At 49.5% G+C, this 27,571-nt stretch overlaps 2 protein-coding genes and 2 long non-coding RNA genes across 4 annotated transcripts; 2 read left to right on the top strand and 2 right to left on the bottom strand.

Moving 5' to 3' along the window:
* Window positions 1-29: 29 nt before the first annotated feature.
* On the bottom strand, window positions 30-14,593 carry LOC121059163 (polymeric immunoglobulin receptor-like). Its single transcript, XM_040535619.1, has 11 exons — window positions 14,155-14,593; window positions 6,866-6,961; window positions 6,284-6,616; window positions 5,445-5,774; window positions 4,497-4,820; window positions 3,780-4,094; window positions 2,610-2,871; window positions 1,956-2,074; window positions 1,642-1,767; window positions 1,444-1,502; window positions 30-617 (listed from the first exon to the last, which is right to left on the bottom strand). Exons 2-11 carry the CDS (start codon window positions 6,945-6,947, stop codon window positions 486-488), a joined length of 2,082 nt encoding a protein of 693 aa, XP_040391553.1. The 5' UTR covers window positions 6,948-6,961; window positions 14,155-14,593; the 3' UTR covers window positions 30-485.
* On the top strand, window positions 1,391-16,164 carry LOC121059167. The gene is made up of 3 exons (XR_005814448.1): window positions 1,391-1,416; window positions 15,197-15,258; window positions 15,619-16,164. It is a non-coding gene; the product is annotated as an uncharacterized LOC121059167 (long non-coding RNA).
* Window positions 15,768-25,810, bottom strand: LOC121059164 (polymeric immunoglobulin receptor-like). Its single transcript, XM_040535620.1, has 10 exons — window positions 25,157-25,810; window positions 22,311-22,419; window positions 21,377-21,718; window positions 20,826-21,155; window positions 20,380-20,709; window positions 19,489-19,735; window positions 18,025-18,137; window positions 17,281-17,404; window positions 16,801-16,846; window positions 15,768-16,443 (listed from the first exon to the last, which is right to left on the bottom strand). The coding sequence occupies exons 2-10, from the start codon at window positions 22,345-22,347 to the stop codon at window positions 16,405-16,407; spliced, it is 1,608 nt and encodes a 535-aa protein (XP_040391554.1). The 5' UTR covers window positions 22,348-22,419; window positions 25,157-25,810; the 3' UTR covers window positions 15,768-16,404.
* Window positions 25,158-27,339, top strand: LOC121059168. The gene is made up of 3 exons (XR_005814449.1): window positions 25,158-25,445; window positions 25,897-26,000; window positions 26,079-27,339. It is a non-coding gene; the product is annotated as an uncharacterized LOC121059168 (long non-coding RNA).
* Window positions 27,340-27,571: the final 232 nt, after the last annotated feature.

The following is a 27,571-nucleotide window of genomic DNA, read 5'->3' as shown; positions in this document are numbered from 1 at the left end:
GCCCTGCCACAGAATGAGAGCCTGCCCGGTCTGCTGAAAGCCGGCTATATTCTTTATTGGTCGTGAACAAAACTGCTCCAGGCACCCCTGGTCTGTCAGTGCTGCCTCTGAGGGAGAAAGCTGAGAGGAATCAAAAGCGTGAGTCATCACTCTGAAGGGTTTTCCAGCTGCCGTTAGGAAAAAAATGGGATTTAAAAAAAAAGTAAAAAAAAGCATCTTCTGGTCTTTGGGAGCCCACAGTATCGCAAGGGGCCCTGGCCGGCCTAGGGTTGCAGGGGCTCAGCCCCTTGGACTCCTGCTGCTGTGCCTCCACACTCAGGCCTCTACAATTCTGACGAAATCACCACTCAAAGCTGAATTTAAACACAAAAAGATCAAGCTATAGCAAATTGTGACAGCAGTAAGCAGCGCAGCTTGCTGAGCTTGTGCTCTGAGCCTCATGGCAGAGCCACCCCCTCGCTGCCGCATCCCCATGTCCCCTGCCCTCAGACCTGGCCATCCCAGGCCGGGGAGGCTGTGGCCGGAGCCGCGCTGTCCCCGGGGGGACAGCCCTGGGCGATGGCGTTGGAGGTGAGGAGGAAGGCAGAGTAGGCGAGGTCGGCGTCCTCCTTGGAGCCCTGTGGAAGGACAGAGGACATGGTGAGGGACACGGTGAGGGACACGGTGAGGGTCATGGCGGCGGGTGGCAGGGGAGGAGGCAGCACGCGGCGGGTACATGCAGAAAGCATTTCCCATCTGGGATGATGCACACAGGCTGGACAAAAAATGCCTGGCCTTGTTGATTCTCAAGGCAGGAAATGGCTGCAAAAGCGATTTAATTAAAAACATGGGGATCCTGGCTCTGACGAGGGCCTCTTTATTGCTCAGCTCTGGCTCTTGGCACTTACACCTATACATAGCCTGCGGTTAGGGACTTCTAAAAAGAAGTGCTTTGATCCGGCACCGTGTGTTAGTGTGGAGAGGTGCAACACCACCATGGTCTCTCCTGTGGGGAGGGCGGCTGGGGGCAGGCAGGGGAGTACTGGGGCCACTGGAGCGAGCCCCAGCCCTTGCAAAGGCAGAGACCCCCCCCCCCCCCGGCCTGTGCTGCCCGTGTGGGACCCCTGCTTTGGGGAGAGGCTGGGGAGTGCTCTGGCCTCTGGCCATGTGCTTGTCCCACTGCTTTATAGCTACAGTAAGGACCATACCACAACCTTCCTGGCGCTCCCTGTGGCTGACTTGATGTAGTTTCAAGCAAAGTGACTGCAGTTAGTGTCTCTGCTAACACATGGGGTCAGGAGAGGTTTAAGTTCCCCCATAAAGGCAGGTGGCCTGATCCAGGCATGATGGGGCACCTTATTTATAAATAAGGCCCAGGGGTGAGGGCAGCTCCTTTGGTGATGCTGCCGGGCCTGGAGCTGTGCTGGTACCTGCCAGGTCAGTGGGTGCACTTCTACCTCTTACCCTTTTCGCCTTCTTTGTCTCAGCTGTGCTTTCAACACTGGCTGTGGTGGTGATGAATTCTGCACATACAGAAAGGGAGACATTAGGGTGTGATGTTTCGGTGGCTCCCGCGCTCTCAGGCTCTTGCAGGGTCCTCCTGCGAGCCCTTCCTCGCCCCGAGGCTGGGGGCAGTGAGCAGCCCATGTGCCAGCACCGTACCGTCCCCTCCCAGTTGAGTCTCCTGGCTCTCTTTCATGCAGGTATTATCGTTTGCTCCGTACTCCTTCACGCTCTCAAAGTCTGACATGCTGATGTTGGTTCTGTAGCTCCCCACGGACACCAGGTCTGTTTGGAGGGAAGCGATGAGTCCCCAACATGCCCTCATGCATCCAGCCACTGCATGCATCCAGCCACTGCACACAGCAGCACCAGGGAGCAGCCGCAGCCCATGGGGACTGCTGCAAGCAGCTGCTACTGCCTTTGTCTGAATGCTGGGGCCACGTCCCAAGAGACTGGAAAGGGCAGGGACTCACCTGATCTCTTGATCTGCCAGTATTTAAACACAGCAAAAGCTGCACCGAGGACGACGACTGCTGCACCAGAGGAGGCCAGGGCTACAGTAAGGGCATTGGAGCCAGAACTTGGTTCAGAGCTGCAGTGGAGGAAAAGGTAGATCACTAAGCTGTGAAAAGCATTTTTAATGGAATAATTCATGACTAAATAACATGTATACATTTCTAACTGTCTAAAACCTATATAGGATGGTAAATCTGAGTGAGCATGAGGTGGTTCAGTTAATGAACTGCAACTAAGCACATCATAAGAGGATAAGTACAAATGTTGGATGGAGGTAGTGCCAAAATGGCTACATTAGCAGCTTGGTTGTAAATGTGTGAAGGAAACCTCTCTAATCTTGACAGAAGTATTTTTAATTAGTTTTTCTCTACCTGGGATTTCCAATCATTCCCTTCTGGAACAATGTTTTTACCTGGGCTACAGATTAATTTCAAGTCTTGCCTTTTGCTACGACTTTTTTGCTTCTTTTCTTCTGAAATTTTGAGATTAGTTCTTTGTGAAAAATAATTTATCTGTTGCTAAACTGCACACGTATGCAAACAGCATATCAACAATAAACTAACATAAACTTTGCAAAACTAATTAATGAGGGAGGCTTGGGAAGGACTGACCTTTCGGAGGCAGCTGCGCTTTGCACCCCAGCATTGCTGAAGGCTCTCCCCTGGGGAACAACGCCACGGTCGGCATTGCTGGGAGCTTCGGCATTGCTGGGAGCTTCGGCATTGCTGGGAGCTGCAGCATTGCTGGGAGCTGCAGCATTGCTGGGAGCTGCAGCATTGCTGGGAGCCACGGCATTGCTGGGAGCCACGGCATTGCTGGAAGTGTCCAAATTCAGGAGCTCTGGGTTGAGTTCAGCAGCTTTCTCTGCATCCCCTAGGGAAGAAAGGCGATGAGTTGCAAGCGGCAGCATGGAGAGGGAGGGCAGCAAAAAGCAGTGAGCATATTGGTGCATGTGGAAATGCAGTGGGTTGGGGCTGTACCTATGAGACTCTTATTTTAGAATGAAATTTAGAGATCTGAAATCTCATTCCAAACAATTTATTGGAAAAATCTCAAGCAGGATCTCCATGCCTGTACTCTTCCAAAAATCTGGCATTTCTAAGTCCTGCTTCTAATATTTCTGGAACAAATGTTGAATATTTGGTCTACTTTTATTTCTAGCTCTTTGCCCACCAAAGGCATTGAAATAAGGTTGTTTCTCTGTTTTCACTCTAACTACCATCCACTTGTGACAGCTGCCTGTGGGATCTCTAGCACTACGCTATACTTCTCCTCTGTTTCCAACAATAGCCTTTCCCAAGAAAAATGTATTCAATCCAAAATACTGCACCGAAGCTGAGTCCCTTGCTTGTCCAAGGGGAATTGGCCTTCTAATTTTCCTTGTGAAGATGAATGAGCTCCCTGGAGTGACATGCAGCTCTTCATGTGACAGGTGTCTGATGATGCATAATCTGAGTGATGCTACAAATTGTAATAGCAGTAATTAGTAAGGATGGGGTTGAAAATGGCGTGGAAGGAAACATGAGACTGGAGGGCTTTTTTTAACTGGGAACAAGGTGGGGACAGAAACCAGTGAGCGGATGCAAACACCTATGGCATGCTATACGAAATCAGGGTGATCTTGGTGGCAACTGGTCTGGGAGGCTGTCTGGAAGGGAGCATTTCTGTTTTAAGGTGCTGCAACCTAGTGGACATGGAGAGGATTTCCCTCAGCAGAAGGCAGCGTGATTCACAGCCCGAGAAGCAGGAGAGTCCCCGGCTGCCCTTCCCCTGGGGCTCACCTCCAGCCACCTGCAGGTACACTGCCAGCGTTTCCCCGTAGCGGCCGTTGCGCTTCACTCCGCACCAGTACCACCCTTGGTCCATCGTGGTCACCGAGTCGAAGGTTAGGACGAGTGTCTTGTTGGCGGTGTCACAGTTGACGTCCACCCCTGGCTGGCTTTGGTCAGAGGCAGACAAGGGGGAGCAGCCGTCATTGCTCCACTTGCACCAGTACTTCCCGTAGGAGTAGTACTTGCACGGGTAAGAGCACGTTAAATCGACCCGCGAGCCCACTTCTGCCAGCACTTCCTCCTTCCCCTTTAATCCAGGTTCTCCTGTGAGGGCAAACAGAACAGCGAGGATGATACTGGGGGGTTTGGCAGTGGGAATTGTAGTCAACAGGTAGCGGGGCTGCGGGACTGTTCACCATCTATCTCTAGATGGTGAACCAGGAGACGTGTCTTTGAGGGAAACTGCTCCTTACATTGCTAAACTAACGTTAGGGATGCTGCACATACATCTCTGGGTGAAAGCTGTTTTTTTGCAAGGCATAATGTTGAAACCTTGCATTTCTATTTTAAGACTACTGGGGGGGACCGTCACAATATTTTGCCTTGAGATGAGTTCAGTCGTAACTCATGTCTTTACCAAAAAAGTGAGATCTGCTCCATTGTGGAGCTTGGGAGGTTTTCATTCCTACAGAGCAAGCAGAGAACCAGCAGTGCGTGAGCTCATACCTTCTATGATCTTCAGCTCCTTTGATGACTTCCTCTCCCTTTCATCGTTTGTCATGCACCAGTAATAGCCTTTGTCGGTCTCACGCAGCTGGTTCATGACAACGCTGAACGTGCCGTTCTGCGGGTTGTCGAACATGGCCACTCTTCCTTCGTAAGTGTCATAAACGAAGCCGGTGTTTTCTATGATCCGAGAACATCCATTGTTTCTCCACTTGCACAAGTACTTGAGCGAGTAATTTTTTGTGGGATCATAGTGACATTCAATAGTTACTGAACTTCCTTTGACTCCGATTACTGTGTTCTTTCCCTGAGGAACGTTTGTCCCTGGAGATAAAAATAAAATGAGCATCTGTACATGCCTAACTTCTGCCCATGTTGCATTCTCCCAAGAGAATAAATATCAGATCACACAAAGCTGTTTAGTGTCAGCTAAAGTACAGCTAGGTGATGCTCGGGAGTGCAGACAATAGGAGACCATCCCAGCACTGCCAGCAATTGACCCCCCAGACCTTTCCTTCTCCTAAATTCACTGGGTGGTTGTTGTCTCTGTGTATCATAATCTCTTAGTTTCCTTCCCTTTGCCAGGGAAAGGCAGTCTTTTCCTTCCAACATCTTAATCCCTTAAATCTCAAAGTGACAGGCTTGAGGAGGCAGTTCACTTGTCTTAGACTTGCAGGCAGAATCTGCCCACGGGAGCGCTGGGCTCACTGGGCTGGGGAAGATGGCTGAGCACTGCTGGGGAAGTTGAGCCCTGACGCAAGTCTGAGCTTTATTAGTGATGGTTTCGTACACTACTGATAGCTGCACCATCAGAAATAAGTTCCTAGATGAAAGGATAGCATAATAGCACTCCACAAAATTCTTGTTAAATAAAGTGACACTGGCAGTGATGCTTCTAAACAAAAGCAGAGATGAAAGGAAACAAAACATCGGGAATAGCTCACTCACCCTCATAGACATGCAAATCCAGCTCTTTCGTTTCTCCAGACTCCCCGTAGAAGCCAACCCCGCACAGGTACAAGCCTGCGTCTTCCCAGTCCACCTGGGTTATCATGACACTGAATGCACCTTTGGTGTCCTCATTGCTCAGCAGGGCTCTGCCTGTGAACTCCTCATCGATCTTCCCATATGTGTCGATGATGTTGCGGCAGCCGCTCTTCTCCATCTTGCACAAGAACTTCCTCATGCTGACAGTGTCCGTCCCAAAGCTGCAGGTCATGGTTACGGAGCCGTGCAGCTCCACGTAGAAGAGCTCAGCCTCCTCGGGGATGTTCGGACCTGTGCAAAGAGACCGATCAGTGGCTGCTCGGTTGGTAGCCAAGTGCTACTTCCCAAGCCTCCAAAGGATTTATTTATTTATTTATTTTTACTAGCACGGGGTTTCTCTGTGCTGTTTCTCTGTACCCTGCTGTGTGGTGCCTACACACCGCTCTCAGCACTCGTGCACAGGCTTGGCTCACGTAGCCCCGTCCATGGGCTGGGGTACAATGGGTGGCAGGCAGTCCTGCCCTCTGACTGCCTCTCCCTGTATTTCAGTGGCCGGGAGGTCAGCAGTTTCCAAGCAAGGTTTGTGACATTAATGGGTTTTATCTCTTAGGATTTTTATGCCAGATTTTTGGTCAGACAGCAATCTGTTCTGTAAGAACACTAGCAGAGAAAAACCCTGCTGCTTCCTGAGTGCAGGGAACGTCCTGAGCTCTTGGACGCCGTGCCTGGGCAGGCATCCTGTGGAGCTCTATTAACAAGGGAAAACGTAAAAGAAAAGCGATACTTCAATATGTCATTACCTTCAGAAATGTCCAGGCTGACTTTGTAGGAGAGCCCCCTGCCATTGAGACCGATCCCGCACTGGTAGGTGCCTCTGTCTGACAGTGCCAGGTGCGAGACGTTCACCACCATGACGCCCTGCTCCGGGTAGTCGCTGATGGAGGCTCTGCCCTGGTAGCTCGGGGACGTGTAGCCGTTGGAGGAGACAACGGTCAGGCAGCTCCGGGATGATTCCCTGCACCAGTATTTTCTGTCGTGCCTGTTCACCTTGGTGGGTGGGTAGAAGCACTTCACGGTAACTGACCCATCGATCAGGCCATATACCTGCCGTGGTCCGAACACGGGGCTTGAGACTGCAAGAAAGCACATTGCCTGTGAGTTTTGGGTGTGCTGCTCCTCCCGAAGGGACTGCAGAGGGGGGGCCGGTGTGCTGGGGCTGGTGTGGGCTGCGGCTGTGCAGCCTCACGTGTCTGAAAGGTCCCATGAGAGCGATGGGCATAGAGGGGGTAGCCGTGACCCCGAGCCCTCCTCCCCCCTTAGAAAAGCACCCTCTGGTCTAAGGTAGCACACAGGCACCTGCGCCCCAGCCAGGCTGCACTTACTTGCTGCTTTGGGAGGATATTTGCTTCTTGCAGCTTCAGCTGAGAGGAAGGAGAGCAGGAAGATGAACGCCAGTGAAGTCATTTTGCTTACATTCCCTGGAAAAGGCACAGAAGTTGGTGAATAGTCAGACTTGTAAGATTAACTGATCGCGTCGCCTAATAATCCGTACGCCTGGATGGTGAGAGTTGTGGCTATTAGAGCTAGGGAAAAATACCACATTTAATTACTCTGGTCAAATCATTTAATGTGCAATGGGGAGCTGATGTCTGTTCTTGCCCATGTTGCTGCATGGCATTGTGACTGCCTGGGGGTCTGAAACCAAGGCAGCAATCCTCAGCCATGTAAAACGAAGGGATCTGCATTTACCACAAACCCAGTTAATGCGAGGCTTGCAAGTCAGTGACGTAGCCATTGGAGCAGGATGCCCTGGGGGACAGTGTCCCGCAGGCAGCAGTGGTGATATGAGCAGCACAAGAAACTCTTTTGGCCAAATCTGAAGAGACCTAATTCCAAGTCAGAAGTGACATCTGGTTTTACACGTGTGAATCAGAACAGCCCATCACAAGGCTGAAGTCCAAAGACGGTCCGAAAGCTGCTGAGCCCAAGCAGGCCAGGAGTTCAGGTGGTGGCCTGGAGCTAGGCTGCTCACTGCCTTGCCAGGATAATGCCACTTGAAATAGTTTGTTGTTCGTGCCGTGAAAGGAAGGCTTGTTCCCTTCTGAGCCTGAGTGCCAAAACCACTCCTTGAGAAAACCTGCTTTTGTAGAGCAGAGTTCCTGTCCGAAGCCAGTATTTAATTTCATATCATTGATTCCCTGTTTTCTTCGAGAATGTGGAAACATTGGGTTTTTCTTTCCTCGGCTGCTGATAAAGTTAGGGTGCAGAGATTTAAACCCCCTAGAGAATGAGACTGGTAAATCTGACCAAAACTACTGCACCAAAACTCCCAGCCAGGACTCAAAGTGATGGCTGGTGGGAATGCCAAACCAAGCTGCCTGTTTCTTGAAGTGTGTTCCTAGCCAGCAGGATGAATATTTCTGACCTTTTCATGTTTTGGTCTGATTGATGGCCCGGGGAAAGCCAAGGCTTTTAATTCCCTAAGTGGTTTTCTCTGGCCTGAACTGAGCGTGCTGCAGGACACTGCATGGTGCTGTGGTGAGAGGATGCATTTCTGAGCACAACTGTTGGTCTACCTATTTATTATTCCAAGCTCTAGAGATGACAGATGCCAAGGAAAGTCTTTATGAACGTTCACAGGAATTTGATTTCAGGGCATCAGGTGACGGGTTTTATTTTATGAGGGGTAATTCCCAGCAGAAGAAAAATGCCTTCGCTTCCGTGTTAAGATGAAAGGTGTTCTGTTGTTCTTTCTTCCTTGTATTGTAATTTCTAATTGCTCAGTGTCCACTTGTCTGTGGTTAATAATTTACTCACTGAGCATGAAAAATGCTTTTTCATACATATCCCAGAAGTAGCCAGCAAGGCAAACAAAGCGCGCTGTGCCAAAAGCAAACAACGCGGCACAGCAAGGCCCCACTTTGCCCCCCGCTGCCCTCCCGCCCCTGCCGGGCTCTGCCAGCCGTGGTGGCGAGGGGCAAGGACAGGTCCCAGTCCAGCTTTTCCCCTTCTTGGTAAAATTTGTGTAAATCTGTTGCTCTGACTCCTTCCGAAGCAATCGGCTGCGTCAGGGTTACCGACAGCAACGTCTTGCCAGGCAGGGAAGGATTACAAAGACCTCCCTTGAAAATGAAGATCTAGCCGTGTGAAAGAACACAGAAAGACGTGTGTGAGAGTGGTGGCAGCGAGGTCTGCATGTGTGCGAGCAGGAGAGGATTTGGGCATCTTTCTCTGACTTGTGCCTACGCGAGAATAACAGCTCGTGTGTGTCACCACGACAAATGTGCAGCTCCGACTACCTCTGGTCCTGCTCTCTGGCACTAACACCCTCCCCGCTCTCTGAATGGAGGCAGCAAGTCCCAGCAGGCACAGCCGCCTGTTACGCAAAAAGATCCGCAGGGCACTTCCACACCAACCCACTGAGCGGGGCGAGTGGAAACCCCCTGCCCTGCACGCCGAGTGACGCTGCCCAGCCCAGGCAAGTGGCAGGACCCGGCCTCGCCGGCCACTGTTGGAGATGCTGGGGCAGAATTCCTCCCAGCCTGCTGCTAAAACAGCTCCTGCTCCTCCTTGCTTTCAAAGAACTTTTGCTGCTGCCTCGGCTGTCTGCAGTTGGAGCACGCGACTTACACCTCAGACCCCAGATAAGGGAAAGGCTGCTGAGCTGGTGTGAAAGGGCGTGCAAGTAAGTGGCTGTGCAAGGAACCTGTGTTAGCGCTGCTGCTGGTGGGGGGTGTTAGGGCAGAGGTGGGACAGCAAATGGTTGCAGGGGGCTGTGAAAGAGTCAAGAGACTTGAAGCAGAGGGAGAAGCCGTGTGTGCTGCCTGCAGAGCAGCAAGTTTATGGCATGGAAACGGGGTCGGAGGCTCTGCAGTGCCCAGGACGGTGCCGGCCGAAGCCCCGAGCTGGGGCAGTGCTGCGAGAGGCTCAGATGAGCAGAGTGCCTGTGCCCAGCCTGCGCTGCTCCTGCCACTTGGCTGCAGCCCTTTACGGGTCTGTCCTCGCTTTTCCAGAGGAGAGAAAGGGGGAAAATAGTGCTGCTTTGTTATGTATTGGTGAAATGTTTCCTGCAGCCAGCAGTGGAGGCAAGGCTTCATTCTGGTCTCCATATACAGCCCCCAGATTATCCGCACGTGTCTGGCAGCAACAGCTGCTTCAAAGAAAAGTGCAAAAATCTGCCCCAGGCAGTGATGCTGTGACTGGTCCCGGGAGGGTCCTCAAGTCCATGGGGGGAGGTCTGGGGTCTGGCATGAAGTGTGAGGCTTGTGCAGTGCTCCCGGCATCTTCCAGCAGAAGCCATTTGTCACCCTGCACGGGAAGGGTTGCTCAGACTTCACGGCCGACTGTCAGTCCTCCACTGGCTTTGCCTGGGGCTGCATGAGGTGGCTGCATTACCTCTGAGCTGTCCCGTGTCTGGGCACCTGTGCTGTGTTTCTCATTGCTCTTAGAGCAGGAGGGTCCAAGCGTGAGACCAAGGTGTCCCCACGAACCGACGGGTGCCAGGGGAGACCCAGCCTGATCGCAGCGGGGCCGCTCCGAGAGCTCTGGTCGCTCCGGCATGCAGCAGAGCTGCCAGGCATTGCGCAGGCTGGTGGGACCCTTCACATCATCTCATTCCTGCTGCTTTTGTCAATGCAGGAGAAGGGCTTGTTTGTGCTGCTGATCCCAGTGCTTTTCATGTGCTGTCTTAGCCTCATGTGTTATAAACTGAGAGAGAAACTGCATGGGAGGTGGTGCAATGGGCTGGCCAGGAGGGAAGGCAGAGAGGGGGCCCGGTTGTTCCCACTGGGAAGGTGTCTCTGAAGCTGGTCTGCAGCACGGGGCAAAGACACCACAGGTGGGAAATGCCAAGCTGGCAGAGCCTCCGTCGGCACTTTTGGACCGATTTTCGTGGTTAGTTTAAGAATTTTGATTGGTAAATAGGGGGTGGCACTGGGAATGATGAGGCATCCTAGTGCTTTTTCACTCCCCTTGCAGCATAGGATGAGCAGAGAAACAGCCAAGGGGAAAGCTTTCAGCTGCCTGAGTGTGCATGTGCCCGGTGTTCGGACATCCCTGCTGTGGTCAGAAGGCTGTCCCCTCTCCCTGGCACAAACTCGTAGTTCTGTTGCAATGGTGGTTGTCTTTGGAACAGAACAGGCTGTGTGCTGGGGCTGTACTCATTTCTTCCTCTGTCTTATTAGATAACTCAGATCTTGTTTTTCTGAAGTGGGTTTGATTCATTTTGCATCATCAGAACTGCTGGCTTCCTCCTCTTCCCTGTCCCAAAGCAATGTATTTGAAGTTTTACAGCACAAGAACAGTACTGTGGCTGTACTCAGCAGGCAGGACACCACCTTCAGGACCCCAAAGTCCCCAGGATCAGGGCAATGGGGCTGTCCGAAGACACTCTGCCAGGCAGGGCTGGCTCCAGGCTTCCAGGCTGTTTGCAGTGTGCTGGTGTTTGTGTGCAATGCAACAGAGGTTGCAAAGATTTATGTTGGACAAACCAAGAACAGGACGGGCTAACTATTAACAAAATTAATACTAGCCAATCAAGATATTTAGTTGTAATATGCTTTAAAGCAGAAGATACAGCCATTACCAAGTCTTAGTCGCCCGTTTCCATGCTCATGGAGTGGCCGTGTACATGACCACGAGCTCGAGCAGCTGCTCAAAAGCCCACACAGACCAAGTGCAGAGGCGTGTGAGTGCATGAGAAATCTAAAGCATGCAAACACTCGAAACCCAAATATACCTGTACCACAATGACAGGTGACTGACTACTCATTACGACCTGTAGCATGCTTCCATAATTTGGATTTTGTTGTTTTTTTTCCTACCACCTCAGTGTGTTAGAGCTCGGTGCACACATGCTGCACTGAAGGCGCCAGTGGGGCTTTGCTTTTTGGCACGAAATTAGACCTGGATGTGCCGCAAAGTGGGTTTGGTGTGAAAAAAAGTGCAAATGGAACAACTGCAAGGTCCTTTACAACATAATGGCCTTTCTTCCTGCTTTCCAGCTCAGGACAACTAAATATTTTAATTTTTTTTAATGTGATAATGAATAACATGTTCTGTTCTTGTTTGTTTCATTGCTAGATTAACGGTTGGACTTGACGTGATTCTATGATTGCCGTGCTCTTTAACCTCACTGCGTTATGCATCCACTGCGCACCAGTAAGGCAGACTGACAAGGAAAAAAAAAAATTAAATGCTTTTGATAAAGCTCTGGGGAGGACAGCGACCCTGCTTCAGCCCCACCATTAGCCCTTTTGCCTGTAGTGTTTCCAGCTGCAGAAAGTGGTTGATGGCACTGCTGCAGGGTGTTGGGACATTGGTCTGGAGTAGCTATGAGGCATCTCTAGGCTCGGTTTCTTGGTTTACTATGTGTGGGCACTTCTCTGGATCCCCCCATGCTGAAAGCACTGCAGGGGCTGTCAGCATTGGGACCATCACCTTCCTCTCTGGCTGTATGGCAGGCCTAAATTCTGAAATCGTGCTTTCAGGTTTCTGGCACAAAATGCTGGGGGAGCAGGGGCTGTCTTTTGCTCTCAAATCATGTTAGCTTTTCTAAATATTATAAGACCTTCCCTGGGTTTCCATGGTGCTTTTGCAACTCTGAGTACTCGGGACGAATGTCTTCAGATTTATAATGATGCAGAAGAGATCGGGACCTGAACCAAGTTATACAAATGCAAGCAAACAGCTGCTCTGACTGGGTATGAAAAATCAGAGATCGGTTGCCAAATTCTGCTGACTCAGCTGCAAGGTTGAGCTCTGAGAAACTGGTGCTCTCACAATGCAGCTTGCCAGGGATCAACAGGCTAATCTATTAGCCATTAACTATTGCTCTTGACCAGTGTCAAGGGTGTGCTATGGGACCAATGAAACACGAAGATTTAGCTGCCACACTTCTGATTCCAGTGCAGGAATCTTCTGCTTTGCAGAAAGTTTGCTGTTATTCACATATTTAAGGAACAGCAGACAGAATGGAGCAATGTGCATTTTTGCCCCTCAGATCCTTTTAAAGCCTGACCCACTAATACCACGAGCGAGCTGCACGGATGCAAACTGTTGCAGACGTACGTGGCGCTGAGCAGCAGCACCAGGACTGGGCAGTGAGGAGGGGCAGGGGTGCTGGGGCAATTCGTGGAGGCGCCTGGCAGCAGGACACAGCAGCACCCGTCCTGCTGAGCAGCACCGGGGCTCTCTACATCTTCATAAACTGCTGCACTGGCGGCCTTATTGCAGGAGTTATTTGCTGGAGTGGGAGGGGAAAAGCCACCCGTCCACTTGGATAGAACACGCTCATTGTGCTTGTGGAGGTGAGTGAGCAACGAACTTCTGAAGATAAAAGATCAGGCTGACCTAAACACATGCAGAAAATTTCTTGGTCCAAACTGATGCCTGCTTTGCAACATGGAAAGAGTAAACAGGATGTGCTGATTTTATGATACACTGAGTAGAGATAGCTAGGCAGATCTGATTGAAAGTTATCAGGACTTACAATGAAATCAATGGTCTTTAGGAATTTCTGCAGTACTGTAACCCTCCTAGCTAAGAATCTTTGTGTGTTCCAGCTAAATGCTGTGCTAAGTGAGCACTATATTCTGGAAAACAAATGGAAAAGACTGACCAGATAATCCTTATGATCATGACTGAAATTTCCACTGAGGTTGTCCTGATGACCTAATTTTAAGTTCCTGTAAGTTGTTAGATGCACCATCTACTGATTTCTTGCTCTTCAGACAGGATTCTCATGGTTCACTTGTTTCTTACTGTTTGTTTCTTGTCTCTTGAGCTGGAAAGTGAAACCGACTTTGGCACTATTAAACTGTTATTGTAGTTTAAAACTATTAATATTCCTGGAATTTGTGTTAACCCAAAAGCACTTACTGAACTGCTACAGAGTGTGCTGTAAAAGTCGGGTGGATGGAAAACATCGGAGTACCTGACCTTAGCAGCAGCACAATTGCAGTTAGGAGGTATTTTTTCTCCGTACTTCAGACAAAATAAATTAAGTCCTTCAGGAAAGTTCCCTTTGCAGAGTAAGAATTTCAGTCTGCAGAAACCCACCCCTTTGCTGTGGTACAAGGGCAAAAGGAGTCTGTCAGCTCTCTCCTCTGTTTTAGGACTCTGTGTCCATGCCATGCCCTTATGCTGTGGTATCTATTTATCTGTCTTTTAACTGTACACGTTTGGTAGCTTTTCAGAGCTTTTTCAGGAGTTAGCCCTACCAATTCCCTTCTTAAATTTCCAAATCCGTATCCTTATGATCATCTCAGTTCTGTGATACAAAAAGCTGTAATGACAATAGACTGAGTGGCAACAGTTTAGATTACTACAGTCATATTTACTAACATTTGTCATTTTCTATGCTAAAGCTTAATGCAAATATTGTAACGATAATTACCTCATAGCCAGAAAGGGAAGATTAAAAGTCTAATGCAAAGAAGAAAAGGTAAAAATTACAAGCTTGATCCTATTCCTCTGACTGTCTTCTAAAGTAAAACTTTCTCCTTGCCAGCAAGAGCTGCACGTCCATTCATTGCTGCTTCAAAGTGAGTTCCCTGTGCACATGTGAGGGGAAGGGACCTGAACTGCCCCATGCTTTGTGCTCTGCTCCTTCTATATCTTACAGTGGAAAAGATTTCACACTTTAGGAAGAAAATGAAGAAGCATTACTCACACTTCAGGTTACTTCTGCAGACTGTTTTGCACTTCTCGCCCTTTCCTTCAGGCTGGCTTTGCAGGTATCTTGGCAGCTGACCCCAGGACCTCCTGCCTGTGCGTGGCTCTGTCCGTCCTGCCTCCCTGCTGCGGCCAGACACGGAGCTCGGGCAGTGCCAGCCTGTTTTAAATACTCCTCGTACCTCCAGCCATGCATTTCCACCTGTTGTGCCTTAAAGGAATAGCATCTGAGAGCCTCGCAGGTGCGCGGGGTGCCACGTGGGAGCAGGGGCAGCCAATGCCCGTCCCGGCGCTGCTGACACTTGGCAGGGCAGCGGGCGCACGTCGCTGTTTGCCTCCCGATTACACCCTCCTGTTGTGCAACCGAGGGTGGGCTCTGGCCTCGGCCGTGGGCGCTGCCCTGGCACTTCCACTGCCTTCGGGCAGGAGGTTTGCCCAACGCAGCCGCGTTTGGGGTCAGGAACATGGGAAGGCTGCTGCTGCTGTGCCGGCAGTGGGTACCTGCGAGGCAGCTTGCAGCTGCCCTGCCTGCAGAGCAATAGTTTTGTAGGGCAAACATGGGCAAAACAATTTTTTTCACTGGTTTTCCATTATTTTGGAAACCAGTGCCCTAAGCAGGCCCGGGCACGTTGTATCTCCTGGCAGAGCAGGTTGGCCTCGCTGGGAGGGCAGCTCTGCCCCCAGCCCCTCTGCCTCCCCACTGCCCCGTGGGCAGAGCAGGAGTCCAGGTGGGCAAAGACTGGCTTCGTCTGTGCAGAACAAGAACATGGCAAGTTCTTTAAAACGAAAAATCTTTGCTGGCATCTTCAGCTTTGTTTCTTTGCTATCCTGCTGTAGGCATGAGAGGGGCCCATGCAAGAATTCCCCCGCAGAGTGAAGTTGTCAGAAATGGAATGGTATGAGAAACTAGAATTAATGAAAATGGAAGTATTTGTTGTGTAGGATGAATCATTAACCTGCTTTACCTTGTACTAATGATGCAAAAGCAGTAATTTCATTTAACTTGGGGGTCATATGAAGCTTTTCTCCTCTGCTCTTAGGGAAAGCTGAGGAGTTCAAGCAGGATAGCAGCTCTGGGCAATCCCGCCCTAGTGGAGAGCAGGTGGGATCCTGACCTGGGGCTGGGACATCTTACAGCTTGTCAGACCTTAAAGCCATCTGGAAGCACTTTTCCTCTCGCCAAGGGTGCCGAGCTCCTCTGCAGGAAGGCGCAGCCATTGCGGCAGGGCAGGAGCTGCTGTGGCGAGGGCAGCCGTGCCCGAATCCACACGTGGTGCTCTGTGGGGGTCTGGGATCGAGACCAGCCATGGTCGCTCTCCCCGACAGGAATAACGCTCGTCCCCTTGCAAGCCGTGCCCTTCCCACCACTGCTCCTCTGGCTGCGGCTGGCATGGCTGGTTTTACTTGGGCATGGAGTTGAAACTGGCCACGATAAACACAGGTGTGTTTGCCTTTCCTACAGCTCCCATTCCCACAGGCACCTTTCCCTTTTGGATGCCATGGTGTTCCCCACCCGGCTGCTCTGGCCCTGCAGTTTGCCCTGAGATGTGTAAAAGCACCGAGGAAGGCGGCATGGCCACGGGCAGAAGAAGCCCTGGCAGAAACCAGCCCACGGGGACCTGCAGCCACTTGTGAATCTCGGGCAAGAAGAGGTAGTCCCGGGTGGATTAACAGTTTCTTTAACCAAGCCACTGTCTTCACCCTTGAAATTTCTGGTAAAACTGATCCATTGTCTCTGAACAAGATGGAATTACGCAAATATATTTACTTGCTTTAACAGACAAGGAAACGTCCTTCTGCCAAGTCACAGGTTCCAAAGCACTTTGGCATCTCCGGAAAACAAACAACCCTTACCTTGCTTTTTTGGGGGAGCCAAAGCACAGTTTACAGCATGGGATGTAATCTGAGCATGCAAACCAAAGCTACTGGTTTGGTCTGAGCTTCCTTCCCACCAGGAAGCTCAGCTGCTACAAGAGACAGTAAGGGCTGCACACAGGAGTAGCTTGATTAGACACCTTGTTTTATTCTCTACAAACCACATAACAAGTGACGTTTGGGCAGCCTGCAGTGATTCAGATTTTGACCTGCTGCACGGGATGCTCAGCTTCTGATTGGGGAGCAAGGAAAATATGGTGCTGTGTGCTTTGGGGTTTACAGCGATGCCTCAGCTTTTGATAAAGCAGCTCTGGTCTTATGTATGGAGTGGTTTGACAGCAGGGAGTTCTGCCTTATTTCCCTCCAGTCTTGATCAATTCTGTTGAAAAGTGTTTTTTTCCTCATAGGATCCCTGTAAAAACAGAAGGAAAGCTGTTACCCTGGTATTGCCTCTGCAATATTTTTAATGGTGTTTGTTTTTATGCCTAACTAGGTATTTTAAATGGGTCTGATATTTCAGGAAGTCCTAAGAACAGAAACTTAAAAAAAAAAAAAGGGGTGGGGGGGTTGGAGGAGACTTCTGGAATCCACCCTCATACTCCGTTTAAGAGGGCAGTTAAGCCAAAATTTTTGAACTACTATTACATCAAATGATTTATTTTTTTTTAATGGAGGAGAATGCATTTCAATGATATGAATTTCTACAAATTGGGTATATTTTAAAGTATCTTCTCAGGTGTTTTCTGTAAGAGCGAAGACAGACACTTACACATAAGCTGGTCCGCCTGAACCTTCCAAGGATAGCATAGATTATCCTGCAGATGTAGGGCAAAAAAGAATATGATTGCAACATAATGAACAAGAATTGCTTCTGTGTAATACTGCAAGAGGTTCCAAGTAATCAGATTTTGTTGGAATAAGCAAGCAGGAAGAGTGATAACATGCTTACTATGTGTAGGCAATAAGTTATCATCAACACTATAATAAATTTATAAAGCTCGCAAAGGATTTAATCAAATTATTTTGAAATCTATGGCTCAATGTCTGTTGGTAAGGAATAAAGACAACAGCTCCACATCAGGTCATCTATCCTGGATTGCAGGATGGCAATTCCTGGACTGCAAACCCAACGTCTATCCCGTGGAGACATTTTACATGCTCAGTAGCAGATCCTCTGCCTAAAATGTGCTTTTACTCTCTTCTACCAAGGGAGCCAACATTTTCAGCACCAGTTTCAGAAGACACCCACCGACGTTTGCTTGAGTCTGTCTTGCAACTGTTTGTCCCGGTTTCCTCCATTTGCTCTTTCGCGGGGTTTAGACCAGCCTGAACCAGCACAGCTTCTGCATGTCCCAGGGTGCTTCTTTCTTGTCCTTAACAAAAAAATATGCTTGCAATGGAAGGGAAAAGCTCCTCTAAAGCCTATTTAAATCTATGAGCATGTCGTAACAGACATTGGATTAGGCCCATTGTTTCCCGGTTTCGTTCTTGTAAATAATGTATTTTTATTCACCATTGTTCCCACTGGAGGTTTTTGGCCCTAAATTTCTAACCAGAGACACAGCATGTTGTAGAATAATGTATACATATGTTTTTTTGACAAACAGTTGTTAATGAAGAGTTTTTGGGTACGTTTTTGTCAGCTGTGCACTGAATGGGCTGGATTTGTCCCCGTAGAGCTGCCCAGCTCACAGCCACTCGCACGGCAGAGGTCCCTGCCCTTTATGCTCAGGATTTCCGAGCACTCCTGGAGCTGTAAAACTGTTTGTTCAATGCACAAAAACTCAGCCACGCTTTTGGTAGATCTCCACAATTTCTGTTTCCTTCCTTTGCTTTTCATTTAAGCATATTAAAACCCACCTTGGTCATGCCGCCAGCAAAATGGATGCCTGTCTCTAGAGCCAGAAATCGTCAGTGAGTCATGCTGTGGCAAGAGCCAAGCCCTTGCAAAAGGATCAACCGCAACCCAAAAGGTGGTGCCTGGCCAACTTACCAGTCTTCTTTTGAAGCTTTATTTTGGTAAGGACGAGAATAGCGATAGTGATGAAAATCAGCAAAAGCAGAGCCGATAGCACAACTGGGAGCAGGTGTGATTCACCTGATGAGCTGGAAAGATGAACCGTCGGAATTAAATTGGATTTCAAGTTAAAGACCGTGTTGTTGAATGGAGGCTGCAGATTTTACACCAAAGAGCACAAAAGAGTCATAAACAGACTGAATCAAAGGAGAACAGCCAACAAAGTCAAGTAGAGATGAAATTGTTTGATCTAGAGCTTGGCTTATGAGGAAGTAATTTCTACAGCTACCTCTGCTCTGCCATGTGGGGCTTATGCTGCCCGCTGAATTATCCCCTCCAAGAGGAAAATGTGCTATTTTCATCATATAAACTCCCAAGCAAGGTTCATACTCTTTCTTTGCAAGTTCTTGTAGGTTGTCATGCTGTTGCAGGGTGTCTACGTGCCATCTCCTTGTGAAAATGCCATAAATGCTATCAGAGCTCGACAGGCGGATAGAGCTTTGCCAGGAACGGTGCAAAATCCTACCCTTTATACAGGAGCGCGACTTAAGGTAGGTAGCATGCTCCTCCTGGCTGGATGGTAGCTAAATGTGGTTTGAGGGAGGCTGTGGATGGGGAGGACAGGGTTGTAGAGAGGGTTGTAGAGGGGAGAACAGGGTTGTTTCATGCTGGGGGGGCAGATGCAAGCCCCGAAGTGTGCAGAGGGGCTGCTCAGGACATTGAGCTGGATTTGTGGACTGTGGTGTTTCTTCAGTTATGACTGATACTGCAATATCTGATACATCTGTGCCAGCTATGCAAATCACTTCACCTGGCACTGGATGGTGGCCATAGCCGGGATGAAGGGTCTAAGGGCTGCTCGCAGCCGTCCTGGCTAACAGGAAACCCAGGAGTTAAAATCACCAGGGAGCAAACTGGCTCTGGGGTGAGCAGCATGGCTTTTTTATAGAAGTCCTATGGAGTAATTACTGGCCAAAATAGCTCACAGCCTTTTGATTAACCTTGTCCAAAGACAGGTCCTTATGCAACGCAGAGCACCCAAACACCGCACTGATTACTGACTGCCCATGATGAGTGGGATAAGGTGCGCCATGAAGTATGTAGCAGCTACTGATTTGCCAGCATTATTGCTCAAACCTAATGTTTCCTAATGTCCTGTCTCCACACTAACCAAAGGAAAACAGACAGGAGCACAACTGTTGACTCTGGCAGCTGATCTACAGGAGTGACCAGCACCAGAAGATTTCAAGACCAGTTCAAAGATCCACTCCTCAGATAGACAGGAGATAAGCTTGCCAACTGCTTTTCTAATTACACCCATCTCCTATCAGAGTTTATAACTTGCAGCCTCTGCACAACCTAAGTAGAGGCCAGGGGAATTGGGCAGACGGGTGCAAACCACCAAGTTTGCGTCTTGGAGAAAAGTGGCTGTGAGCTTACCTCTCGTGATAGATGCTGCTGCGGGAGGTCACCAAAGTGCCAGGGGAGGCAGTGGGCAGCTGGATGCTGGTGCCCGTGGTGCCCATGGTGCCTGCAGCGTACTTGGTGCCTGTGGTATACGTGGTGCCCACAGTGTATCTGGTGCCTGCAGTGTTCCTCTGCGTGGGCATGCTGTAGGCTGCCAGGCTTGATGGCAAAATGGGGTTCACAAGAGTATATGTTTCTGGGTTTTGTGAAGTGCAGGTTCCTGCAAAGAAAATGATTTTGAGGCTTGAATACCCATCTTTTTGCAGAAAACATTCTAGATTTACCGAAAGTTTGTGCATTTCACCTTGCAGTTGATGGAAAAAATATACAGCATGATATGACCAAACTGAAGTATTTATACTATGGAAAGCAATTTGGGAATACCAATGAAAACCCATTAATACTTGGCAAAAATTCTTTCTTCAGCCCCACTGTTTCTGCCTTTTACAGCTGAGCAGTGACATGGATCTATGTATTTATGTGCTGCAGTCTCTAAAGCTGTAAGATAACATTCAGCCTGTCTGCAGAGCAAAGCATTTGTCTCCACGGTGCACATGCTATGCTCAGGTTGTCATATGCTGGGGTTTTGCCTCATAAATAATCAATAATATAATTCAAACAAACCAAGTTCCTGCTGAAAGCTCAGCTTACAGCCCCACCTCTACAAACTTTGCCATCCTCTCGGTTACTTGCCAATACCTGCTTGTAAGGCAAAATGTAGAGCAGAAGTTTCTCATAGCACCATGACATTTATGCACAGAGCAAAGCAAAACCTACTCTTTTCGTGCCCATGAAGGAGTAGGGGGAAGAATGATTAAAAAAAACAAAAGGGATTATTGTGTTCCTAGCTGCCTCATGGCCTACCCTTCTGGATGAGCAGCTTCACAGCGGACGTGTGCTCCGTGTGCCCGCTTCTGGCCCCACACCAGTACCACCCCGCATCATCCTCTCTCAGGGGGCCCATCACCACGGTGTACATCCCCTTCTCCTCGTCGCTGCTGGCGATCCGTATGCGCCCTTCGTAGGACTCATGCACAAACCCATCCAGATCCACCAGCAGGGAGCAGCTGGCCGCCTTCCACCTGCACAGGTACTTCGCCTCGTAGCTGCCCTGGGGGTTGTGATGGCACCTCACGGACAGTGAGCCTCCCACCGCGCCGCTTAGGAACTTCGGCCTCCTGGGCCGGGAGGAGGCTGCAGGTTGGGAGAGGACCATCAGCATTAATGTGAATTAATTAGAATTTCGTGCTCCTTCTCAGAGGTCATGAGGAGCCCCCAGGGCACGGCAGCCACCCAGCGCCCCGTCCTACCTGTGGTCACCTGCAGAGCCACGTCCCATGGGCTGTCCCGGCTGCCCAGGCTGCCCGTCCCACACCTGTACAGCCCTGCGTCTTCCTTTCTTAAATCGTTTATCAGCACTTTGAATGCTCCAGAGCTGTCCTGAGGGGTAATAAAGATTCGTCCCTCGTAGCTCTTCACCACATAGCCATTGGTGTCGGCAATGAGAGTGCAGCCAGTGCTCCCCACTTTGCACCAGAACCTCTTTGTGCCATTGCGGGTGTCCCCAGGAGGGCAGGGGATGGTGACGGAACCACGGAGCTCCCCGTGGAGCAACTCGGCCAGCCTCGGTGTGCCCAGGTCTGTGGGGAGAGAGCGGGTGGGCAATGTCATGCACAGCCAGATGTGGTGGTGGTCCCGTTTGTGCCGGTCAGCAGCTGCTTGTGGTCACACCTGGGGGTTTTTGCCCCTGAGTGCTGAATAGCAAAGGGCAGAAAAACTTGGTCCCGCAACGCTGTGTGCCACAACAGCACATGCTGCCCCTGGGGACTGGACCCCCCTCTCCACATTCCAGCTGCCTTACCTTCCGAAACCATCAGGTTCAGGCTGACATAGAGGTCCTGGTTGGTGCTGCCGATGCCACAGCGGTAGGTCCCCGTGTCGCTGCTCTCCAGCTGCGTCATTGTCACCATGAAGGTGCCGTTCTCTGGGATGTCCTTGAGGGACACCCGGCCCAGGTGGCCTTTTGAGACATAGCCAGTTGTAGAAACGATGGTGTAGCAAACTCCATCACTTGCTCTTTTACACCAGTATTTTCTGTCGTGTTTGTTGGCGGGTGTGATTGAGTAGAAGCACTGGTGAGTGACTGACCCTCCAACTGTGCCTGTCAGAAACCGGGGCCCGTACAAGGTACTCGAGACCAGCTCTTTGTGGGGAAAGAAGGAAACAGAAGTTGTTTGTTAGAGACAGGCAGGTCCTCCCCTGGCAAAATCAGCCCCATGCCTTAGGGTCAGCGGGGGGCTAGGAGCAGCACTGATGTGATACCTGGCTCCAAAAGGCCAGTCTTCATTTTGGACACGATAAGTTACTTTCCTTGAGTGCCCCATTACGGGCTGTGCAGGTGGGGAAACCCTCCCTGACCCACTGGAGCAGGGTGTCCGGCTCCTCTGAGGGCAGAGCTCCCACCAGCCCTGACCCTCCTGCCCGGAGTGAAGCATCAGGGGCAGCAGTCAACAGCAAACAGCCAGCGGTGACCTTTGGTGTTTGCAGACTGCCCGCTCTGGCAGCTTTCTTCCCCCCGCAGCGGCGTTGCGCAGGCGGCTGCATGAAGCGCAGAGCAGCGTGGTCCTGCCCGGGGCTGAGCCCGTGCCAGCAAGGTTTGACCCAGCCCCATTCTGCAGGTGGGGTTGGCTGCTGTGCACATGGGGATTTAGCCGGAGCTGCACCCCTGTCCCCTGCACCTCCAGCTTCCCCTGTTCTCATGGTGGAGGTAGCTGGAGAGTTTCTTGGCAACTCACCTTGCAGCAAAGCTACAAAGAGAAGGAGAACCTCCATGCCCACCTTCCTCAAATGTTTGCTCAGCAAACTTCCAAATCTCACTTTGGACACTGGATTTTGCTGATGTCTCTGTTACCAAACAGAAGAGAGATTGTGGCAGTGATCTGCCAAGGTTGTCTCTGGTACCCCCTTGACGCAGACCACCCACGTCCCTTGCGGCTCCCACCCTGGGACATGGCGCAGTGCAAGATAAGAGAATTTTAAAAAGAAAACAAGTGCTCGTAGCACTCCTGCATTAATCCCGTGTTGTTCAGGCAGGATGGTCACTAAAGACATTGCTGGTAATGACCGCTCATGGGCAGCCAAAGCTCAGGGACCACGCTGCAGACCCAGCACCGCAGACTGAGACCTGTGCGAGCACTGGCTGAGTGTGGGCACGCACGGAAGGGTTTGAGGACCACAGCGGCATTTGCCAAACCAGCAGCTATGAGCCACAACACCTCACCAGGGCCTGCACCCAGCCTCCTGCAGCCAGACCTGCAGGCATCAAGCCTTGTTTTTTTCTATATTTTTTTTTTCAGTGCAACAAACAATAGCACATGCTGCAGCACTCGGGAATGCCAACAGCACTCCTTAAACATCTCCTGCTGAACTGCAATCATCTTCTTTCTTCCCTTTCTATTTTTCTTCCCTGCAACTTCCTGCAGAAAATCTTTGGGCAGATTGCTGCTATCCGTTTTCAGATCTGGATAGAAACGGTGTTTGAGTGTCTCTGATTAGGAAGGGAACTACTTCCTTGTCTGAGTTAAAAATTGACCTCTAATTACTGCAGTTTTATCCCAAAGACTCCCTACTAGAATTCTTTGTTTAAGATTTGCATAACCCCCGCCATGGTTAAAACCTTGGTAGGTACAAACCAGGCGATTTATTTCATACTTGTTAACACATTGAGATCACTTCAAAGTGTTTTGGAGATATGAACAAGGAAATGTCAGAAGCACAACGCCATCGTGAGCCTTATTCCCCGTCACGGTGCAGAGCTGAGCCCTGGCCACCAGCGCTGGTGGCAGTGTCTGGGGCTGGATGACCATGGGGGCCACGCTTCGGCTGCTGCCCACCCTGGTCCACAGGCAGCAGTACACGAGGGGCTTGGTCCACACAGTGGCTCTCTCTACGCCTTGCTTTGGGGGTGACGTGCATCGCTCCTGTAGCTGCGACCCCCCCAGCCGTGAGCTCCAGGCTTGCAAACCTGGCTCCCACCCAGCTCTCGGCCTCAGCTCTCGCGCTGCTGGAAGGAAGCGTGGGTTGGGGCAGCAGAAATGGGCTCTTCCCCTTTCAACTCAGGCAGAAGCTCTGTGGCGGGGCAGCTTCTCCAATATACACCACTACGGCTGAGCTAGTGCCTTGCTCTTTTCCTTGTTTTGGGGCTGGGGACATGAGGAGAAGTCCTGGCACCCCAAAATTAATGAAAAAGGCTCTGTTTTTGCCAACTAGAGGCCAAAGTTCCATCATTTAGCTGGCCCAGCTGCTGTGATCCTAACGTTCAGGTTAGCATCCGCACAAGGCTCTTTTTCCTAAGCAGACGAATTCTGTGCTGGCATGAACGTGCTAAATTCTCCCTGGCATCAGGCCACGAACAACTGAGATGTGAAGTGTCTGCAAGCCCACAGAGCTCCTTTCCTCGCTCGGAGGTGGGTGCCACGCTTGCACAATCACCCAGCTGCAATCTCTAAAGATCAGGGGCAATTACTTCACAACCCCCCTCATTCACTTCTCCATTTCCCACCCTGCAGCAACAGGCAGGGCGTTAGCAAAGAGCCTGAGCCGTGCCCTCCAGGACCACCATGAAGGGCTTTCAAGCTGCTAATAAGGAGATTTCACTTTTTCCAGGAGAAAAGCTAGTCCAATTATCTTGGGTAACTTCAGCTGAGTGCCAGCCATGCTCATTCAGCCCGCAGCACGAAATGGGTGCTTTTGGGGTTATTGACAGCATCCCCTGGCAGTGAGCTGCGTGCGATCTGCAGGTAGGAGATAGCTGGCTGATGTGCAGGCAGACTTATGGATTAGATGGAAGCTAAAATAAAGCACCTTCAGTGAGGTCTTTCTCGCCTGCCTGTCTGCGCTTGCAGCACTGTTGGGTTACTGGGCTGCTTTTTTTGTGCTCTCTGTGGGGTCTAATTGTGAAAAATCCTCTGTAGGGGGAGTACTGATGTATGTGGGAGGGTGGACTTGGTTTCTTATCGACGACACAGAGCTGCCAGCTAAATTTTAAATTCATTTAATTTCAGGATTTAGGTGAGGAGGTGTTTTGTTTGTAACCAGCAAAATAGGCATTTCTCACCCCAATAACAGAGCAGAAAGTGAAAAGAGAGACAGAGTTATAAATCCTGTAAAAGCAGGCTTTACTGGGACGCATTGATTTTTTTTTTTATCCTATCTTCAATTCAGTTCTGTCTTGTGAAAATGTTTATATGCACAGTTTTCTTCACCTGTCTGATTAAGCCACTATCCTGCTACCAACCAAAATAAGCTAGCTGCTGCTACACAATAACTGGACAAAGGGTCTCTCTGTGTGGGTTTGCATAAGAACTTGCCTCATCTACCTCATTTTTGTATGTGTTCTTTGTAAAAAGCCAACAATCTAATTTATGACTTAAAAAAATTACAGTTACACCAGCTTAAAAAAAAATAAAAATTTCAGCATAAATGAGTTATGCTACACTTACTGCTATAGAAATAATCACCTTAAATTTCAGATCTGTTGCACATTGTAAGTGAAATCCATCAAAGTGGCACATACAAGTGCTGTCTGATAGCATAATACTCCATTCAATAGTAAATTAAGGGCAAATCGAGGATCACCCACCTGAGGTCAAGATGCTTCTGCTGCTGGAAATTTTCTCCTGCACTGCACTCTGGTTTGGATTTAGTCTAATGAAGTATCTTGCAGCTCAGATGGTCTCTGCTCTGTTCTTGACGTTAAACTGGTTTTTTAATATAGTGATGTCCAGAGTTAAGAAAAATAGTGTATTTATTTTTTAAAGTCCAGGTATGCCTTGCTGAGCAAAATGATAGCCAAAATACTTAGACAATGGTAGAAATGCCACCAATGTACTGAACATGGAACCTGAAAAATGTTCTTTTTTAGCCACCAAGTAAGTGATGTGGGTGACATCATGGAAGAAAAATAACGAAGAGGTCAGGAGCAGAAATTGCAAAGTTTGAGAGGAGTTCCCCTGTTTTTCAGTTAACTTGCAAAGATTTAACACCAAACGACTGCTTCTAATTACTAGTAGTGAAATGTGATTGCTGGGAACTACTTCCAGGCAGAACTTAACATGAAGAACGAACTTTGTGTGTGTTACCTCAAACTTCTGCAGTTTGAATGAACCTGACTGCGTTAACCAGCTCATGCCTGTCCTCTGGTGCTATGCTCTGTATGAATACAGGATAAAAAGCTGTTTTCTGCCCCAATGTTTGTTATAAAATTATCCGAGCAGGAAGAATGTAGCATGTGATGCCCTGTAGATAGAAGTCCTGCCTAACTAACATGTTTATTTGCTTGTTTTTTGTCTGTTCTTCTTCGTTTTTTTTTTTTTCCTCTAGTAATTCCTTTGCACCACTGCAGAACATACTCAGATGCCTCTTCCACAAGGACATCACCTTTATAACCAGCAAAACTCTACTCAGCCTTCACAATTCTATAAAATGTACTTTCAGACTATTTCTTAAGGGGTTGTGGGGTTTGTTTCTTTTGTTTTCCGTGCATTGCTAATCTCTGCTTGCAGGGCTCCATCCCACAGGTTCATCCCATGTCCTCACTTCACTCAGCTAGCCTGAAGAAGTCACCCTGGGAGATCTGGAAGCGGCCAGAAGCTGGCTCTGGGAGGCTCAGGGCCCTGGTACCCAAGAAGCACAAACCAGCCCAGCTCTCCAGTGCTAAACACTGCTGTCTTTCTGCTGTAATTCCCAGGTAGGCAGCTTCAGTTACAATCAGGTTAATTGAAGAAAATTATATAAGAGCATTGCCACATAGCCTGATTGAACCAAATTGCCAATCAGTGAAGTAGACCAAAGTTGAGAAATCAAAGCAGCATGTCAGTAAGGCACAGGGACTCGGGAATACCTTTACGCTCAGTAACTTGTCATTTCGTAGTGATTAGCTTCTCTCTAATTTTGCTGTGCTTCAACCATTGCATATTTAAAGTTGGGCAGTCAGTGGGTTACAGGGCCTCGGGAAATGTGCCATCATTTCTTGCTAAGCCCAGAGCTCTGCGAGGTGCGACCAAAGCCCAAAGGCTTGGTTCACATGGCAGTGGCCATGCTCATTGCCTTGCAGGGGCTGGAGATGTGGCTAAGGGCTGCTCATCCCTGCACACATGCAATTCCTCTTCCACACTGACCAAGTCATCTTAATCGGCTGAAGCTTGGATGTGCTGCTTGTTATTTCAAAGCTAGGTATGCATGGTAATGGTCGTGTTATTGCAGGGACTTTGCTCTATTTTTCTATCAAATAAAAATGACGGGTTGAAAAAGTCTCCCTGTGGCAGTTCTGGGAACACCCTGGGCTGGTCCTGCCTTATCTGCATATCTACAGAGCCTGCAAGATATCACAGCGTGAGACATAGCATGTGGTTTAGAGCGTTCACAGCGGGGCTGATAGAAGCCACTTACTGGAAAGCTTTGGTCTGCCCCGGTGCAGCGCTGCCAGGGTTCAGAGGTCCGACTCCTGCACTCCTTGTACACAGGCATGCTTTGAAGACTGTGATCATGTTTTGTGTGAGTCAATGTTTGAAGCACTTTGGAATCTCCCTGGATGAAGGCATATCTCTATCAAGCAGTTTTGCTTTCTTTATCATGATATGATTACTTATATTGCAGTAATTTTTGTTGTTTTGTACCAAACCTGTGCAATAACCAGCTCCCAATATTGATTGTACTGCAACGATATTGGTCTCTCTAAGGATGTTTTTATTTACCGCATTGTTAGCAAAGCAATCGGATTGCCCTTGTACTAGCAATAAAATGTGATGCATAAAACTGATGATAAGAAACGCCTAAGACTGTTGAGTGTTATTTATCCATGCAGCAGATGTGGCAGAAATGTTCAGCCCACGACAAGCTGCCCTCTCCAGGGAGCCCCTGCCTGTGCCAAAGGGGCAGCTGGAGGGTTGTGGTGCAGCTCCTTCCCTCGGCACCCAGAGACCCCTCTGCAGGTCTGCATTCGAGGGCTGAGGGAGAAGCAGAGCTGATGCCACCTCTGCGGGGCACAGTGGGATTT

The sequence above is a fragment of the Cygnus olor genome, chromosome 24, assembly GCF_009769625.2.
Source record: "Cygnus olor isolate bCygOlo1 chromosome 24, bCygOlo1.pri.v2, whole genome shotgun sequence".
Classification (NCBI taxonomy): domain Eukaryota; kingdom Metazoa; phylum Chordata; class Aves; order Anseriformes; family Anatidae; genus Cygnus; species Cygnus olor.
Note: the sequence above shows the minus strand (reverse complement) of the source record. Positions and strands in the feature narration are given on the sequence as shown.